The sequence below is a fragment of the Carlito syrichta genome, unplaced genomic scaffold (genome assembly GCF_000164805.1).
Source record: "Carlito syrichta isolate Samal-C Ts95f unplaced genomic scaffold, Tarsius_syrichta-2.0.1 Scaffold303642, whole genome shotgun sequence".
Lineage (NCBI taxonomy): Eukaryota > Metazoa > Chordata > Mammalia > Primates > Tarsiidae > Carlito > Carlito syrichta.
In genome coordinates, this window is record NW_007247738.1 from 191,939 (window position 1) to 209,726 (window position 17,788).

The following is a 17,788-nucleotide window of genomic DNA, read 5'->3' on the forward strand; positions in this document are numbered from 1 at the left end:
CTTCCAATATACTTTTGCCAGAATTTTTTAAATCCAAGCTGGTCTCCAAAAGCATAGGAAGTATTTGAAAAATTGTTATAATCATTTCTGGGCTAGAAAAGCCATCATCATCATCATCATCATCATCATCATCATGAAAAATACATATTTCAAGGGTGTCTGTGGCAGTTGGGATGCACACAATTTGTTTAATGACTCCTAATTTAATTCGGCATACTTTTTTTTTTAAGTCAGCTGTCTCCATCTGCAGGATGTTAATGAACATGATAGTGTAACACTGGCCTTGTGATTTGGGATGTAATTATATTTATTGCTTGTCTTTCTGTGAGTGCTTGATGGCAGAGTTCGAGTCCATTTTTGCTTTTCTTTTACAGAACACAATATTCATTATAATATGTCTTCTTTTAATGAATCAGTTGGCCTTGGCTACCTGAAGACACACGCAATTGAATTTGTAAAGTATCCTTACATATCAAGTGTTATGAGTGGGTGACATGCTTTTGGTTTGGCTGGATTTTTTAAATAAATTAATGGCTAATGTATAATTTTGGTTGAAGAGCTAATAAAATAATACATGTGAAAGACCATGGCAGTAATGACAATCTGCCCAAATGAGAATTATTTTTATAATCCACACACAGTGAACTATGATTTTTTTCTCTTAAGCATTATTTACAAATGTGAAAAGTACTGTCTACATGTTTGTCATTGTTGGCCTAGACCTCTGTTATTTTAGCCCTTCTGTTGTTTATCTATCTCTACTGTGGAATTCTTTTGTTCTGTTTTCCTTAATAAGTTACACAGTTATAACAAACGGCAAATGAGTCGCATTTACCCCAAGGGAGGCCGAGTCGATTCCAGTAATTACATGCCTCAAATTTTCTGGAACGCTGGCTGCCAGATGGTTTCACTGAACTATCAAACCCCAGGTAGGAGCTAATGTCCAGTGACCCCAAATTCCACAAGAACGCTTTGACAGGATGGTGCCGGCAGTTCCTATCAGTTGGCTGTGGGCATTTTTTAAAGCAAGCAGGCATATGGCAAAACAATGTGTTGTTGGATTTATATAATAGTGAGAAATTTAAAACTCAAAATAGAGTAAGCAAACAATGGTAGAAGATAATATGTTGTAGTTTAAATTTAATCCCTTTCTTAAATGCCATGACTCTTCTGCCAAACATTATCTTTAATTCCAAAATATTTCTCTAATTTTTCTTCCTTTTGGATCAAGCTTGTTATCTCTGTTTCCAGAATAAAGTGGGACAAATTTTAGTATCTTTGAACACTAACTATAACTCATTTCTCCTTTGGAACATACCCCAGCCACTGTGACTATTAAACAGATATCAATTACACAGTAACATTTCACCATAAAAGTACATAGTATTATGGAGCAAACTCTGCAAAAATGATATGTAAGAAGTTATATATTCTTAGAAGTGCTAATCTATAACTTGGTCCTCCTAAGTGTACTCAAAGATAGATTTCCAATACATAATGTTTCTTTATTTTCTGGAAGGAGAGGAGTAAATTCTTACAAATATGTAAACAAATTTTTCAAAGTTTCCGAGGTTTTCTTAAGAGCCTAGGATCACAGTATTAAGATTAGACATAACAATATAAAAGTAGAATGGATAGAAATATGCCACAAAACCTATTTGATTTGTGTTGTTCATTCTGCAGCATGGTTCTTAAAATTGGTCAAACAAAACCCAAAAACTAAAACAAAACAAAAAACTCCTTTTCTTCAGTCCTTTGCTATATGATAAGGGGCCCTCTCCCTTGCTTCCTAATTTGAGGATCTTCTCCTTTTCTAGTTTGTGCTTTGAGAATCCCTATCCACTTTGTTCCCTGCTATCTATCTGGACTGATTGAAAGATCCTCTGACTTTCATCCCGTGGTCTGAGCGTGAGCTGACTGTATTCTCATCCCTTGGGGGACCCTCCTAGGTGACCAGAAGCTCCTACTACTGGCATCACCATTCGGCATGGTGCTGCCACAGAACCTGCTACATTAGACTATGACTAGGAACCAATACAGTCCCCAGTGGTTCCAGCAGGGACAAAATCAAAAGGCCCTGATGATTTTACTCAATTAAAAGGGGATCAAGTTATATTCTCTGTTGTCAGTGAGTTCATAATTAAATGATTCTAAAACAGATGACCCATTAGGTCAACTTGTGTTTTATTCTATAATGTCAGGTTTAATCACAGCATTTTGAAGAAAAAAAATTGATCAGTTTACCCATTTGTTTTGCTGATGAGAAGAAAAAGATTTCTGTACACCTGCTAGAAAAAAGTCATAAGCCATCCTCTGCCAGTGTAGACTCCAGTGGAAGAATTCCCCTTAAGTGTCACATTGGGAACAAGCCACCAGTTTTTATGTGATACATAGTTCATTTTTGAATCTTTCTAATCATGTTTTGTGTTCATGGTGGCCCTACTGGGTATCTCCTGTGTCTCCTTCCTCTGGCATCCTGAGTCACATCCTTTCCAACTATAGCAGGTTGGATATCTCTCCTCTCAACAGTAATTGAACAGTTGTACAACTCATATGTTGAATCCAATTGTCAAAGAAATTCTAGAATGATTTATACAAAAATACATTTTGTGTTTAATTTAAATTAAACACGAGGTCATTTTAACATGGAAGATAGAGTAGCAGGCCTTAAATAGACCCATCAGTACCTTATGATATTAAAGAGGTACCTTCGGGCCTAGGAGATTCCCATTGAAAGAATTGATTCCCATTTTTTAAAATCACCCTGTCAGCATCTTCTTTGTCCAGGAAGACGAAATGCTAAATTTTTTTTGTCTTTTGACAGATTTAGCGATGCAATTGAATCAGGGAAAATTTGAGTATAATGGATCATGCGGGTGAGTAATCTGTTTTAAATTGTTGTCATCTAGCTTCAGAACTCCATAGTACAACAATAATGAAACCATGTCATTTTTAATTAGGGGCTGCAGAATTTAAGCTGGGTTTGTGGGATGGAATAGAAACAAATGAAATCCCTAGATAGATTATATTTGCAAATATACATTCTTCATCTATCCCATTTTACAAAGCAGGTTTTTTTTTCGAATCACAAGTTAAGTAGTTCATCATGCACACGCTAGAGTTTAATTCTCTCACTTTAAAATCAATAATGGAGGTTTTTTATATCTGAAACAGGTAATGATCCCTGCTGATTTGGACATTAACTAGAGACATAGGCATTCAAAATGTGTATTTTACGTAGGATAAGTATAGAAATGAAGTTAATTTCATATACAGTGAAGTTGTGGGAGTCAAGATGAAGTTAATTCAACTGGGAATAAACCTTTCTTCTCTATTGATTTTTTTGCATGTCTTGTAAATGGCAGTTATCAAAGAATAATGTTGTGAATATTGTTCTGGTTTACTGAACACTTTAAAATCTGTGAACCAAGAAGAGAAATGTTCATTCCACTGAAACACTGAAAGGTCCAAGGAAAATATGAAGTTATAATTCTACAGAGATGAAAAAAACTGTGTGGCCATTTTGTCCCCTTGTATTCATCCCCAAGCAGCACTACAATGAAATAATCCCAGACCACTGCCCAAAGGCCTCCAGAACAATCCAATGAAATGCTATGTCATCTCATGATGCTACTGTTAGGAACCTCTTTATGGCAGCTCACCTCATTGGTTATCTTAATTTTCATCACCAAAAACAGTCTAAATACAATTTTTCAGCAGTTGTGGGTTAGGAGTGGCTCTTCAAAGTGTACACGCCCTCCCTCTGCCTGCCTGATGACAGATGTTCTCTGCCATCATAGTTACATGGTGACCAAACTATGACCTGAATCACCCACCCCTTGGATATCTGGAGCATATACTGCATTTTCCTTCACTGTGCTCTTTGAAAGAAATAAAAATTATGTAGTTAAAGAGGAAAAAGGTCTGAATTATATTTCAGAATCTCATTAAAGCTATTTTTTTATTTCATGCCAAGTGTTCATAACCAGGAACTTTTGCACATAAATTGTTCCATAGATCTCCCCCATCTGTGGTGGGCTGAAGCAATGAGGCCCCAGGAGGGCAGCTCTGGTCTGGGGATAAAAGCCCTAGGCTAGGAGTCTGAAGACCTGGGTTTGAATGCAGCTCCCGGTTTCTCTGAGTCCAAGCTGTGCTGCCGTGAGTAGGTGTGTTAGACTTAGAACCTCAATTATGTGCTTGATAAAATGACACTAGCCACCTGCCACACATGGTTTGTGTGTGTTCAGAAGAAAGAAGAATGTATCTTTCTTTGAACAAGGTGGGAAACTGACCAAAGACTTTCTCCCCCTTATCTAAAACATAGTCCTTTCTGACTAGATCCAACCTTGGACTTCCCTCACTGGCATTGTGGAATCCAGTTTGAAAAAGAATCCTGCTAAATTTGTTTAAGGAAAAACCCCACCCTTAAAATCCATGGCACCTTACAGTTATAATCGCAGTCATTTTTGCTTTCTTGCCACTAAACAAAATAATGGCACCTTGGACGATTGATGCCATCTTTAGGTGTGATGAAATGGGATGTACTTCCTTACAACCTCCATTTTCTGATTCTTGGGGCTCCTGTCCACCCGCCTGGCTGGTGACCCTTCTCTCCCTCCCTTGCCTTTTGAGGTCCTACACAGTCCACAGAGAATCCCTGGATCCTTCCCTTGTCATTGACTTTGGCCTTTGCCAGTGTCCACTTCACAGACCCAGATGCTTGGAATGAGTGCATTTTCTGTACTAAAAGGCACAAAATGGACCAGCTATGTAATCTGCAAGGCCAAATCCAAAATGAAAATAAAGGGCTCCTGTTCACAAATGGTCGAGAATTTTAAGATGGTGGCTGCAGAGTGTTACACCAAGCATGGGACCCTTCTAATTGTGAGGCCCTTTACAGCTGCACAGTTAGCACACCCATACATCCAGCTCTGACACAAGACTCTGGCTTCAGCTTCCCCATTAGTGCCTAGGGTTCCTAGGCCTGCACAGCCACTAGGGAAGTGAGTGTCAACCTCTGGTGCTTCCTTAGGCCACCTTGAGTTCAGAACAGATGCTTTTCCAAGACAAACTTGCTAAGTGTCCTATTCCAGATCACTGATGGCCTACCAAGCTTCTACATGCTCTGTGTTACTCTTCAAGTATATAGAATGCACACATTGCACTGGAGCCCACCTACTTTGGAGAATTGGACTTAGGCTTCTTGCCCTTTTGCCTCTGGCATTTCGTATTTTGGATCAATTTACTCTCTCACAGATTAGAAGGGGTGATGAGTACAAATTTATTTGGCACTGAGAGATCAGCAGTGTTATGTTCCTTATTTTTGGTGGTGCAAAGAGGCTCCTGACCCTTAAGAAATGACTGTGGGGAGTGTAGAACCTCCCAGCAGCCACTGCTCAAGGAGATTCTGTTCTGGAAAGATGACTCCAGTCCTGTGTTCATCCAAGTCCCTACCTTCCTCAGAAGGCAGAATCCCCTCATTTCACACAGTTGGGGTCCAAATGCTGCCATCCGATGAGAGGAAGAAACACCATTTATCACCTTTTCTAACTCTGTGTCAGTTACCCTTCCAGACAAAGCTGGTGGGTTTCCCTTGGAGAAGCATGTGTGATATTGTAGTTACTCATCTATTTTCCAGCTTAACTCTTTAGCTTTCCTTGTATCATCATATGAGAAAGGACCCCCCAAAAAAACCAGAATTATTTTTTGAAGGGTGGACCCCTTGTAGTACAGGATTCCCCTGCTAGGTATGTGTTCTAGGAGTCCATTGCCATCAGTGTACCACCTAGCGTTGTTGCGAGAGGCTGTGTTGTGAAAGAAACATCCTCAGTCATGGCAAATCTGTAACTGGTTCTTCCACCATAACAACTTAGCTGCCCATACTGTGCAGAGTGTTCAGCAGTTTTTGACCAAAACCAGCATGACCCGCAGGCCCCACCCTCCCTATTTTCCCTATCTCACCCCAAGTGACTTTATTTCTTTCCCTGGATGAGAAAAGTTCTCAAAGGGAAACATTTTGCCAATGTGGAAGAGGTGAAACAAAAGCAGCAGAAGAACTAAAAAGCATCAAAACTGACAAACTCAAAACTGTTTGAGTAGTGGAAAAAGCATCTCAATAGGTGTACTGCATCAAACAAAGAGTACTTAGAAGATGATTGAAATTTAAACATGTACAAATAAATACACAATTTTTAATAAATTCTGGGTATTTTTGCATCCCCTCTCATTTGTTCTTGTTGCCAACACTAGCTACAAAAAAGGTCCAAATGTAAAACTCTGTGAATACAGACAATAGTCTCTTCCATATAATTAAATAGCTTTTATAATTAATAAATAGTTTATTTAGGTTGAAGTTTCCTAGAGAAAGGATAATATTCACAATCACCTTTAATATTTGAATAATTGTGTAAACTCTCTATATCCTTGATTTTAAAAAATTAGTCTTGTTGCTTAAGGAGTTTGGGGGGGTTATCAAATGTGGGTTTTTTTTAACACTGCTTTTTTTTTTCAGACTTTGAAGATAGTAATAAATGGTAGCTTCTTCAAAAGTTTTAAAAAATGGCATTAAACTTTAAGGAGGCCAGGCTTGGTGGCTCAACCTGTAATCCCAGCACTTTGGGAGGCCGAGGCAAGTGGATTGCCTGAGCCTGCAGGTTCGAGACTCACCCAGGCAACTTGGCGAGACCCCGTCTCTACAGTAAATCAAAAATTAGCCGGGCATGGTAGCATGGTAGCATGCCTGTAGTTTCAGCTACTTGGAAGGCTGCGGTGGAAGGATTGCCGGAGCCCAGCAGGTTGAGGCTACAGTGACTGGAAGCATGCCACTACTGTATTCCAGTCTAGGTGACAGAGTGAGACTTCAACTCAAAAAAGAAAAAAGAAACTTTAAGGAAATAGATATGCCTTTTTGGTTGTTTTTTAAAAGAAACAATAAATTTGATGTCATCTAAACTTGAAATTAACAAAAGTTGTATTCCTAGAGAAAATGAGAGATTTGATTTCCCTAAATTTTGATTCTTTTTCATTACTCTTATGGCAGTGTGGATTTTTTCTCTCTATGCTCAGATCTAACAAGTTTTTTATACTCTATACTCATATCTAACAAGTTTTTTAGAAGGGATTTTTAAAAAATATTCCTATTAGTAGCATATGAGGGTTCTAATTTCTCCACATCTTTGCTAACACTTTTTATTACCTGTCTTTTTTGTTATAGTCATCCTAGGGTGTGTAGTGGTATCTCACTGTGGTTTTGATTTGTACTTCCCTGATGATTAATGGTGTTAAGCATCTTTTCATGTGCTTATTGGTTGTTTATATATTTTATTTAAAGAAATGTCTATTCAAATCATTTGCCCATTTCAAAAACTGGGTTATTTGTTCTTTATAGCTTCCATATACAAGCCTCTTATCACATATATGATTTCCATTTTTTTTTCCTATTCTGTGGTTTGCCTTTTTACTTTCTTGATAGTATCCTTTGAAGCACAAAAAGTTTTGTGAGGAAGTCTAATTTATCCATTTTTTTTATCTTGTTGCTTGTGCTTTTGTTGTTATGTTTAATTCATTGCCAAATTTATGGTCATGAAGATATTTCCTTGTATTTTCTTTTGTTTTTAGTGTTTTGACTCTTACATTTAATTGTTTGATCCGTTTTGAGCTAATTTTTTTAATATAGTGTAAAGTAACAGTCCAGTTTTACTTATTTAATATTTTGCACGTGGCTAACCAGTTATCCTAGCATCATTCATTTAAAGACCATTCTTTCACCCATTGATTGTTCTTGACATTTTTGTCACAAAATCTGTTGACCACAGATGCATGGATTTATTTTTGGAGTTTCAATTCTGTCTCATTAATTTATATGTCTATCCTTTTGCTAGTAACAGACTGTCTTGATTACTGCTGCTTTGTAATGAGTTTTGAAATCAAGAAGTGTGAGACTTCCCACTGCGTTCTTCTTTTTCAAAATTGTTTGGGCTATTCTTGGTTCCTTGAGTTTTCATATGAATTTAGGATCGACTTGTCAATTTCTACCAGGAAGCCAGCTGGGATTTTGATAGAGAATGCATTAAATCCATATATTAATTTAGAAAGTCTTCACATCTTAACAATATGGTCTTCCAACCCAGGAACACAAGATGTCTTCCCATTTATTTAGATCTTTAATTTTTTTCAACAGTATTTTGTAGTTTTCAAAGTATATGTATTTTGTTAAATTTATTGTATATATTTTATTCTTTTGGTTACTATCATGAATTGAATTGTTTTCTTAATTTCATTTTTTGATTGTTCATTGCCATTGCATAGAAATACTATTGAATTTGTATATATTTATCTTGTGTCTTGCAGTAGTGCTGAATTCATTCATTAGTGTGAATAATTTTTTTAGTGAATCCCTTAGGGTTTTTTTAATTTATGAGATCATGTCATCTGTAAACAGAAATAGATTTTTTTTTGTTTACAATCTAGATGTTTTTATTTCATTTTCTTGCCAAATTGCTTCTACTAGAAATGGAGAAGTCAGTAATCTTTATTTTTACCTACCTCTAACTGAAATGTCACATTTCCCTTGATTATAAATATAGACAACAATCCATAGTCATATTAGCAGTACCTGTGACTCATAGGTAGCTTCATATCTCATTCCTGTTGTTACAGACTTCTCAAAATATTTTTGTGCACATTAGTACTTTGAAATGATGGTCATTATCAGACTCACCATTATAATTCATAATTTAATGCATTAATAAAAATACAATGAAGCTGGGCTCAGTGGCTCAGCCTGTAATCCCGTGCCTTTGGAAGGCTGAGGTGAGTGGATTGCCTGAGCCCGCGGGTTCGAGACCCGCCTGGGCAGCGAGACCTCATCTCTACAATAAATAAAAAAATCAGCCGGGTGTGGTAGCGCATGCCTGTAATTCCAGCTACTTGGAAGGCTGAGGTGGAAGGATCGCCGGAGCCCAGCAGGTTGAGGCTGCGGAAGCCGGGAGCGGCCACTTCACTCCAGTCGGGGTGACAGAGTGAGACTCCAACTCAAAAAAAAAAAAAACCACAATGAATAACAAAGTCCAGTACTATATTTTAAATATTTTGTACAACTATAGCAAATGTAATTGTTTTTTCATTATTATTCTTTGAATTTTATTTTGTGTATATATATTTTTTTTAAATATTTAAAGGAGACCAAGGCATAAAATGTTCAAGAGAAGACGATAACACCAGGAAGTCCTGGATGTCAGAGACCCTGAGATCAAGAGAACTTTCTTTCCTCCCTCCTGCTAAGGGCAAGAACCTTCTCTTCAATCTTTAGAACCCTCTGCGTATAAACCTGGCTCCTAAACTGCAGATGGAGAATGGAAGCATTATTCAGTGTTTCAGAGTTTTCATCTTTGTTAGAGGTGCTAATACAATAAGCTCCTGTACTTTTGTTCAACCAGGTACCTTCTCAAACCAGATTTCATGAGGCGGCCTGATCGAACATTTGATCCCTTCTCTGAAACACCAGTTGATGGGGTTATTGCAGCCACTTGCTCGGTGCAGGTAAGGCCCCTGCTCATCACATACACATGTGTATTTAAATGATCCTGGAAACAAATCACAATCAAAATATTTAATGTCAAGTTACAAGATTCATATGCTTCTCACAACTTTGACTTTAAATCTCTCCTCCTTTTAAATGTTTTCACTAGTAAGATTGTTAATTACTTTAAGTGAAAGATACCATCAAAAAAGTACATACTCGCCGGGCTCGGTGGCTCAACCTGTAATCTCGTGCCTTTGGGAGGCTGAGGTGAGTGGATTGCCTGAGCCCGCGGGTTCGAGACCCGCCTGGGCAGCAAGACCTCATCTCTACAATAAATCTAAAAATCAGCCGGGCGTGGTAGCGCATGCCTGTAATTCCGGCTACTCAGAAGGCTGAGGCGGAAGGATCGCCGGACCCCATCTGGCGAGGCTGCGGTGGCCGGGAGTGGCCACTGCACTCCAGTCTGGGCGACTGAGTGAGACTCCAACTCAAAAAAAAAAAAAAAAAGTACATACTATATGATTCCATTTACATAGAATTCTAGAAAATGCAAACTATAGCAGCAGAAAATAAATCTGGTTAGAAATGGAGAGAAGAATGGATTACAAAAGGAAAAAAGAAACTTTTGGGGGATGTTGGGAATGTTTGTTATCTTAATTGTGATAGTTTCACAGATGTACTCATATATCAAAGCTGATCTAGTTGTACACTTTAAATATGTACAGTTTGTTGTATGTTAATTTTACCTCCAAAAAAGCTACTTCACATTATTAGCTAATAAGCAATGTGAGGAAAAAAAAAAAACTAATAAGTGGTTATAGTCATTTGAAAAGAAAATGTAAAAGTAATTTCTCCATAGCTTTATAGACATTGGTCTTTCCAAATATGTAACTGTCATAGCTGACCAGTGTCAATATCAGTCATGAATAACACACACTTTTTTTTTTTTGAGTTGGAGTCTCACTTTGTCACCCAGACTGGAGTGTAGTGGCTTTCTAGCATTGATTTTCTCTCTGTGTGTCTCTTTTCAAGACTTTTAAAAGAATTTATGAGTAAATATAGCATGATGGAATGTCAGAGCTGTGAAGGGATTTTAGGGCATACCTAAATCCATCACTTCATTTCGTAGGTGTGAACACTTAGGTAAGAGAAAGACAATATCTCTTTGTACTATGATTCATGTATATTTTCCTTGTTCTTTTTCTAGACAGTTCTAGAAGGTGAAACCTCTACCTAGAACAGATTTTTATTTGTATATAGTAGTTACTCAATAAAGTTTCGGTTTAATGAGGGATGAATGCATTATTTCCATAGATAACTGAAATTCCCTAAAATAAACAGAATTTCTTACTTCCTGCTTATTCCTGGCTACTGATGCTTACACAGAGTTCACTTCTCTGTCATCCTATTTTTGTGTTGCTGCAGGTCATATCAGGTCAGTTCTTATCAGATAAGAAAATTGGCACCTATGTAGAAGTGGATATGTATGGGTTACCCACCGACACAATACGTAAGGAATTCCGAACTCGCATGGTCATGAACAATGGACTCAATCCAGTTTACAATGAAGAGTCATTTGTATTTCGGAAGGTAGGGCAATCTCAGCATGTCAGACTCACTCTAACAACTGGGGAGTCATCTTTTAGTGCAAATACACTACAAGATCCAGGGGCAGTTATTTAGAAGTCTTCATTTTCCCTTCTCCCAATGGATAACATCTATAACTGTCATGGGATTTTAGGCTCTGTTTGGCCTGCCTTCCTTTTGGTTCTGCTCTCCTTGGAGGAGACCATGCCCTATGTGGGTAGTTTCTAGGCTCTAGGGTTGCCACTTTCTGGAATATGTTCTCTCTGGTGGATGCCATTGTACATGGGAGAGTTCTTCAAGGCGCTGACAGTTACTGGTAACTTGTACTATTCCTTTAGCCAATTGGTCAGTCAAGATGGAACACTCAAAACTAAGCTCAATAAATGTCATTACATGGCTCAGTTGGTATGATTCTGTTCCTCTAGAGAGTGTGGCACCTCTTACTACTCACAGGTATACTTTGCATGCTGTTGTCAGTGTTTTACTTTATTCTCCCAATACTATGTTAGAGCCTAAGAACAATCACAATCATTCCCTCTAAGGTTTCAATTTTTAATCTCTTAATCATTTTTCCCTTTGTTTCTCTTTTGTCAATTGAAGAAGCATCGAAAATGCATGTATTGGAAGTGCTGTCTCCAAGAATGTCTGTTTTTCACTCATAGTAGTTTTTTTAAGGTACAAGTTTTACAGCTGGCTCTGTTCCATGAAACACCAATAAACATATTCTTGTCTTAACAAAATAGGAATTATGCATTTCAGAATACAGTAACTGGCTTACAGAAACTAAATTAAGGGAAATCAGTATAGGTCTGATAAGCATATTATTTTGAAATTTAGGTTCATCCTGGGATGTGAATACTGTTATCTGGACAACCTCCACCAATGCTTTCTCTCCTCTTGTGGTGTAAATTGCATACACAGTGGTGATTTGTCTTTTTTTCTTCCCTACTCTTTTTCCAATTTGTTATAGCTGAATCTTTTACCAGTATGGCCAGCATTCTTTGCATAACAAATAATGTCTATACACGTTTCTAAAAATCTGGAGAGTTGACCCAGACATTTGTTTTTTAATAAATAAGGAAATGTCTAGCTTAGTTTTTGTATGTAATAGTTCTGACTCCAGAAACAAAATGCCAGTTCTAGATCCTTTTGTGTTTTTCAGAAGATAACTTTTTTCATTGATATAAAATGCTTTAACTTTGTTTTATTTCTTGTTATTGTTGATTTACTTGTTCACCAATCACACAAGCCAAGAGTGGTGGTAAAACCCAAGCCTCCCATTCACCATAGCAGGAACAAGAGTGAGGAATGGTGGCTGAGGGTTAGCTTGATGTCTCTCCTCTTCCTCTTCATGAAGTTGGAATTCAGTTAGAGCCTCTGGATGTAAACAAGCAACCAATCCATTGTCTGGCCTTAGACACAGTACCCAGATCAGCCAAGGTCTTAGCCAATAGAAAGGCTTCCCTTGCCGGGCTCGGTGGCTCAGCCTGTAATCCCGCGCCTTTGGGAGGCTGAGGTGAGTGGATTGCATGAGTCCGCGGGTTCGAGACCCGCCTGGGCAGCGAGACCTCATCTCTACAATAAATCAAAAAATCAGCCGGGCGTGGTAGCACATGCCTGTAATTCCGGCTACTCGGAAGGCTGAGGCGGAAGGATCACCGGAGCCCAGCAGGTCGAGGCTGCGGTGGCCGGGAGCGGCCACTGCACTCCAGTCTGGGCGACAGAGTGAGACTCCAACTCAAAAAAAAAAAAAAAAAAAAAAAAGAAAGGCTTCCCTTGATTAAACACACTGGATATTCTCTTGTCATGTTACTACTTTGTATCTGAAAAAGGATTCTGCCATCTGAACTCATATTCTGTGTTTAGATATTCAGTTTGGGGATGGCAGGAGTAGATGTCTTGGAATCAAAATATATTATTCTTTCTAGCTACCTCATCTTATTCTATTTAATATCCTAAAATGTGCTGAAAACTGAGGAGGTCAAGAAACAAGAAGAATCCAAATTTATATATAAAAATATAAATTTTTATACATGATGCACTTCTTCAAAGATACTTTCTATATTCTTCAAAACAGGCAGACATAGGTGTTAGAAGAAGCCCAGGTAGTAGACAGATCACAGGATTAGAACTTAAAAGCCCCATGTTCCAGGCCCACTCTGTCACTGACAATCTCTGGAATTGATGAAAGTTAATTTATTTCTCAGGTCTCCTTTTTCGCACCCATTAAATGGGTGGTTATGGTGAAAGATGACAAGGATTGGAGTAGTCCTCTTCAACATCCACCTGACCTAACTTTTCTGATGAGATAATTTCCAAGAAACACGTTCCAATTGCCTTTCTCAGTATCTTGGACATTGTAGCTTCCACAGTGTCCTTTAGGAATGCAAATTCATATAGCTTATTTTCACCAAAAATAAGCATTTAAGAGCCATATGGATTTCGTCCAGATTCCTAGAGTCATGATTCTTGAGAGCAGCATTACCAAAATCAATGAAAAGTCCTGTTCTTTGTTTACAGGTGATCCTGCCAGATCTGGCTGTCTTGAGAATAGCAGTGTATGATGACAACAACAAGCTGATTGGCCAGAGGATCCTCCCATTGGATGGCCTACAAGCAGGATATCGACACATTTCCCTTCGAAATGAGGGAAATAAACCATTATCGCTGCCGACAATCTTCTGCAATATTGTTCTTAAAACATACGTGCCTGATGGATTTGGAGGTAAGATAAACATTTGAGTACAGAATATGAGATAGATGAGGTCCTAAGTTACAAGAATACAAAAAATTTTTTGCCCATTCTTAAAATAATAATGATGATAATGCTAATGTCCATTCCTGCTAATTCTGCCAATTCTGGTAATCTTGATGACATCAAGGTTAAATAATAACCTCAGCTTTTGTAGTTAGGAATGATGATCATTAAAGTCCTTTTTTATTTTAAAATACTAGAATTTTATGTTGTTGATCAATGTTTACAAACATGTTTTGTGAAAGATGTATTCACGCCAGCAAAGTGGGGGGGGAAGACATAAATAAGGTGAAACTATAGCTATCTTATCAACTAGTGTCACTAAGAGATTTCAATTGAACTCAGCCGTTGACATGACTGAATTTTCTTCCAATTCCACAAGAAGGTTCCATTTCATAAAAAATCCTACTCATCAGTCCACATGAGTTTAAAGGTAATCAATGGGCATACTCACCAGCTGAAGCAAGTCATAGGATTTTGCTTTTACCCTAACATATTAACTTTTTATAATCACTTCCTAAAACAAGGACATTCAAAGAAAACAGATCTGCCACATCGTCAGGATGTTGAACCATAAGGAAACAATATAGCAGCGACTGTATCAAATTAGTCAAGGGTTCACATCTTCGCTCTCCCCAGTGGCTACTTGACCTTGGGAATAGGATGTGACCTCTCAGCTGCTAATCTCCTCCTCTGTAAAGTGAAGATAATAATACTGCCTCCCCCATAGCATTCTTGTGAAGTGCTTGTCATTCCAGTACATGATACAGCAAGCCTAAACAATGTGTCAGTGCAGGGGTGTGTGTGTGTCTATGGATATAGATATATTTCCTGTATTATACTGGAGCACATCACTAATTTGTTTGGGGAATATGAGACTATTTTGTTGCTTGTTTTTAGTAATGCATGCCTCTCTGGAGGGCAAATTTTCTGCAACTAGTTCTCAACTTTAACCACCTGATTGCAGGTTCAAAAATAAATTGAGCCATGAATATTTTTCAGTCACAAAATTCGCAGTCAAGGCTCCCTCCTCCTTCTCCTTGGTCTTGCATTAAAAGAAAAGAAGCACATTAGAAGCTACAACATACAGTAGCAGATGTAAGAACCCATGAAAGAGGACAGGAGTCAGTGTTGTGGATCAGAAAAGGAGACAGGAGACCAGCAGTGAGGCTTAGGAGCTGCAGCCCGTGGCAAATCCCAGAAACTTGCCTGCATTGCTGCAGAGTGACGGCTGCGAGGCACCAGTTGACGAATGAAATCATGCTCCACATACCTGATCTTAGAAAGCAGGAGTATGTCATACCCAGTGCGTTTTAGAAATAGCTGTGTAAACCCACATGATGGAAAATTTTAAAGTTTTGCCTCCGCATGGGTTAAATTTCAAGCAAAACGCTATAATTCATTCCTGGGAAATAAGCCACTTGATTGAAAGAAATCATTTGTTGAGCTTTGTGCCAAGTACTTTACATAAAAAGAGTCTAAAAGTGTGACATTCAGAATAGATGACGGGCATAGGGAGATATATGTAGAAGAAATATCTATATTTATAAAGTGGCTTATTACCCATGTTGGTATGTCAGTATTGAGCCAAATTTATCTTTTTAATAATAATCCTTCAAGTATTCTTTCCTAACATGTCATTGTGGCTGCTCACTTTTTATCAGAAGCATTTGAAATTTCTATCCTGTGTTACCAGTGATGGCCTTCTGCAGTTGACATCTTAACTTCAGATTTGACATTCCAAGAAATATATTCAAAATCCTCTGGTCATCTCTTTTATATGTCAAGAAACCAGGGCAGACATTATGAGGTTCCAGGGTCTTCCTTGATGATCACAAAAGAAGTATATAAAAAACTGTTTTCTTCTGAATTTCTGATCTTCTTTACAGCCTCTTGACTTAGACAAAATGTGTCTGTATTTCATCTGTGTACCTAGCCTCACACATTCGGTTCTAAACATTTATGTACTAGACCAGTGGGGTAGGAAATTCATAGAGTCTGTGTTCCCTAGAATACTGATATTTCCAGTTAATTCTGTAGGAACAAGTTCAAAATGGAACTTGTACCATCACACTCAGCATTTTCTTTAAAGAAAGAAAAAGAAATGTGTCAGTATACATCATCAGTTTTCCATTTAGCTCAAGAAAGATAGCGTGGAATCATTACTTTGTTCCCCAAATATGTATAGCAGGTTTATTCTGTAAAAGGTAGTATAACTAAAATAGGGATCAGAGAGAGGTCTGAGAGCACAAAGAATAAAATAAGAATCACCCACAAATCTACCACCTACAGAGAACTACCATGTACTTCCAATCTCATTTCTTTTTTGTTTTATTTTTAATAAAGTTGGATATTTCTGTACATACAAATCTTTTTTTCCACTTAATGGAGAATATGTTCCTATATCAGGAAATATTTTATATTTTTTTCAGCTGTATAGGATTACATTTTGCGTATGCTGTAAATTTAGCTAAGGATACACATCGAAGTTTTCTATCTTGTCCCCTCAGGAAATAGAGGCAGGAGATTTGAGGGCAACTCCTTCTCCTTCTCATTTTTTCTAGTGTAATAATTCCCAAAACACACCAAGAAGTATCAGAGCAGAGATGGCTACCATGAGCTTGTGAACCCTTTCTGGAGAGTTCTCGTTTCTAAGCAACAAAATGTCTCTATGCTGAAGAACAGCAATAAAGTCTCTTAACTGTCAGAAACTAAATTTTGATGTAAAATAAATGGTAAAAAATGTAGGGGAGAGATGACTAGGAATGAATCAAGACGACATAATTTAATGTTTTCAATATAATTTTTCTATAGAACATAAAGAAAAACAGCCCTCTCTTTTGTTCCCACACTCGTATACCAATAAAAGTTTGAGATGGGGTGCTAAGGGACATCTGTCCTTTGTCAATTCCAGTCCTCAGAGTCTCTGCTGCATTGTCTACAGGCGCAAACACCACTGATGATGGTATCTACCCATTACACAGCTTTATCACTAGTAGTCCCTGCTGTTGGTGACAGGAAACAGTTTCAGGGCTAATGACAATTAAACAAGTGTCAGTATTTCTCTTTTCCTGCCCACTATTGCTTTGAGTGGGTTTTATGGTTTGTGTTTCTTTTATTGTGACTGAGAGGTAGAGAGAAGAGCAAACAGGAGAGTGTGCTTCCAGGATCTTTAGGGCACCCACAATATATTGAAAAGCCACTCTCAGCTATGTTTCATGAGACTCTCAGCACTTTGTTCCTTGTGTTACTTGTGGTTATGACTTTTATAGCGATAGAATATGTCTCCTTTTCTGCAACCAGGCTATTTTATGTAAGGGAAGATGATGTGGCCCTTTTGTTTATCTATTCTTTTCCCCTTTCTACCTTCCTTATGATTAAAGATACATCATGGGTGTAGAGGGTTGTTTCTTGTTCACTCTGCTAGAATTGTGACATGGCTGCTTTTCAAACATTTTACACAGATAGTTGGATGTTTCTTATATCAACTATTTCCAAAAGAAGCATTCTTTTTTTTTCCCAAAAGAAGCATTATTAATTAAGATGCCATTCTTGGGGAATAATCTTAGAACTTCCTGACCATTTAAACCTACGCCATTTTGTCCTCTCTCCTTCATAGATGCTATATTCTTTTTTTTTTGTAATCAATATTTTTTTATTATGATGTTGTGGGGTACAGTTAAGGGTTAGGTATACAAATACGTTTCATTCAGGCACCCTATTGATAAGAGGTGCTTCCCCATCCCCAGACAGATATTTGCTACCGTTAATCCCATCTCCCTCCCTTCCCCATAGTTTCCCACTACTGTCAGTCATTTTCTTATAGTATTAGGTTGGATGTTCAAGGTCCATTATATGAGTGAAAACATGTGATACTCGGACCTTTGTTTTTGTGAGAGGTCACTCAGTATTATAGACTCTAG

General features: G+C 37.8%; 1 protein-coding gene across 4 annotated transcripts in view; it reads left to right on the forward strand.

The window, feature by feature from the left end:
- Window positions 1–17,788, forward strand: part of PLCB4 (phospholipase C beta 4) — a 165,850-nt gene that overhangs the window by 107,131 nt on the left and 40,931 nt on the right. For all 4 annotated transcript variants that reach the window (XM_008058841.1, XM_008058842.1, XM_021712763.1 and 1 more), the window contains 6 exons: window positions 375–459; window positions 805–929; window positions 2,825–2,876; window positions 9,438–9,540; window positions 10,949–11,113; window positions 13,631–13,835. In XM_008058841.1, coding sequence (XP_008057032.1) covers window positions 375–459; window positions 805–929; window positions 2,825–2,876; window positions 9,438–9,540; window positions 10,949–11,113; window positions 13,631–13,835 — 735 coding nt within the window. The remainder of the gene's footprint in view (window positions 1–374; window positions 460–804; window positions 930–2,824; window positions 2,877–9,437; window positions 9,541–10,948; window positions 11,114–13,630; window positions 13,836–17,788) is intronic.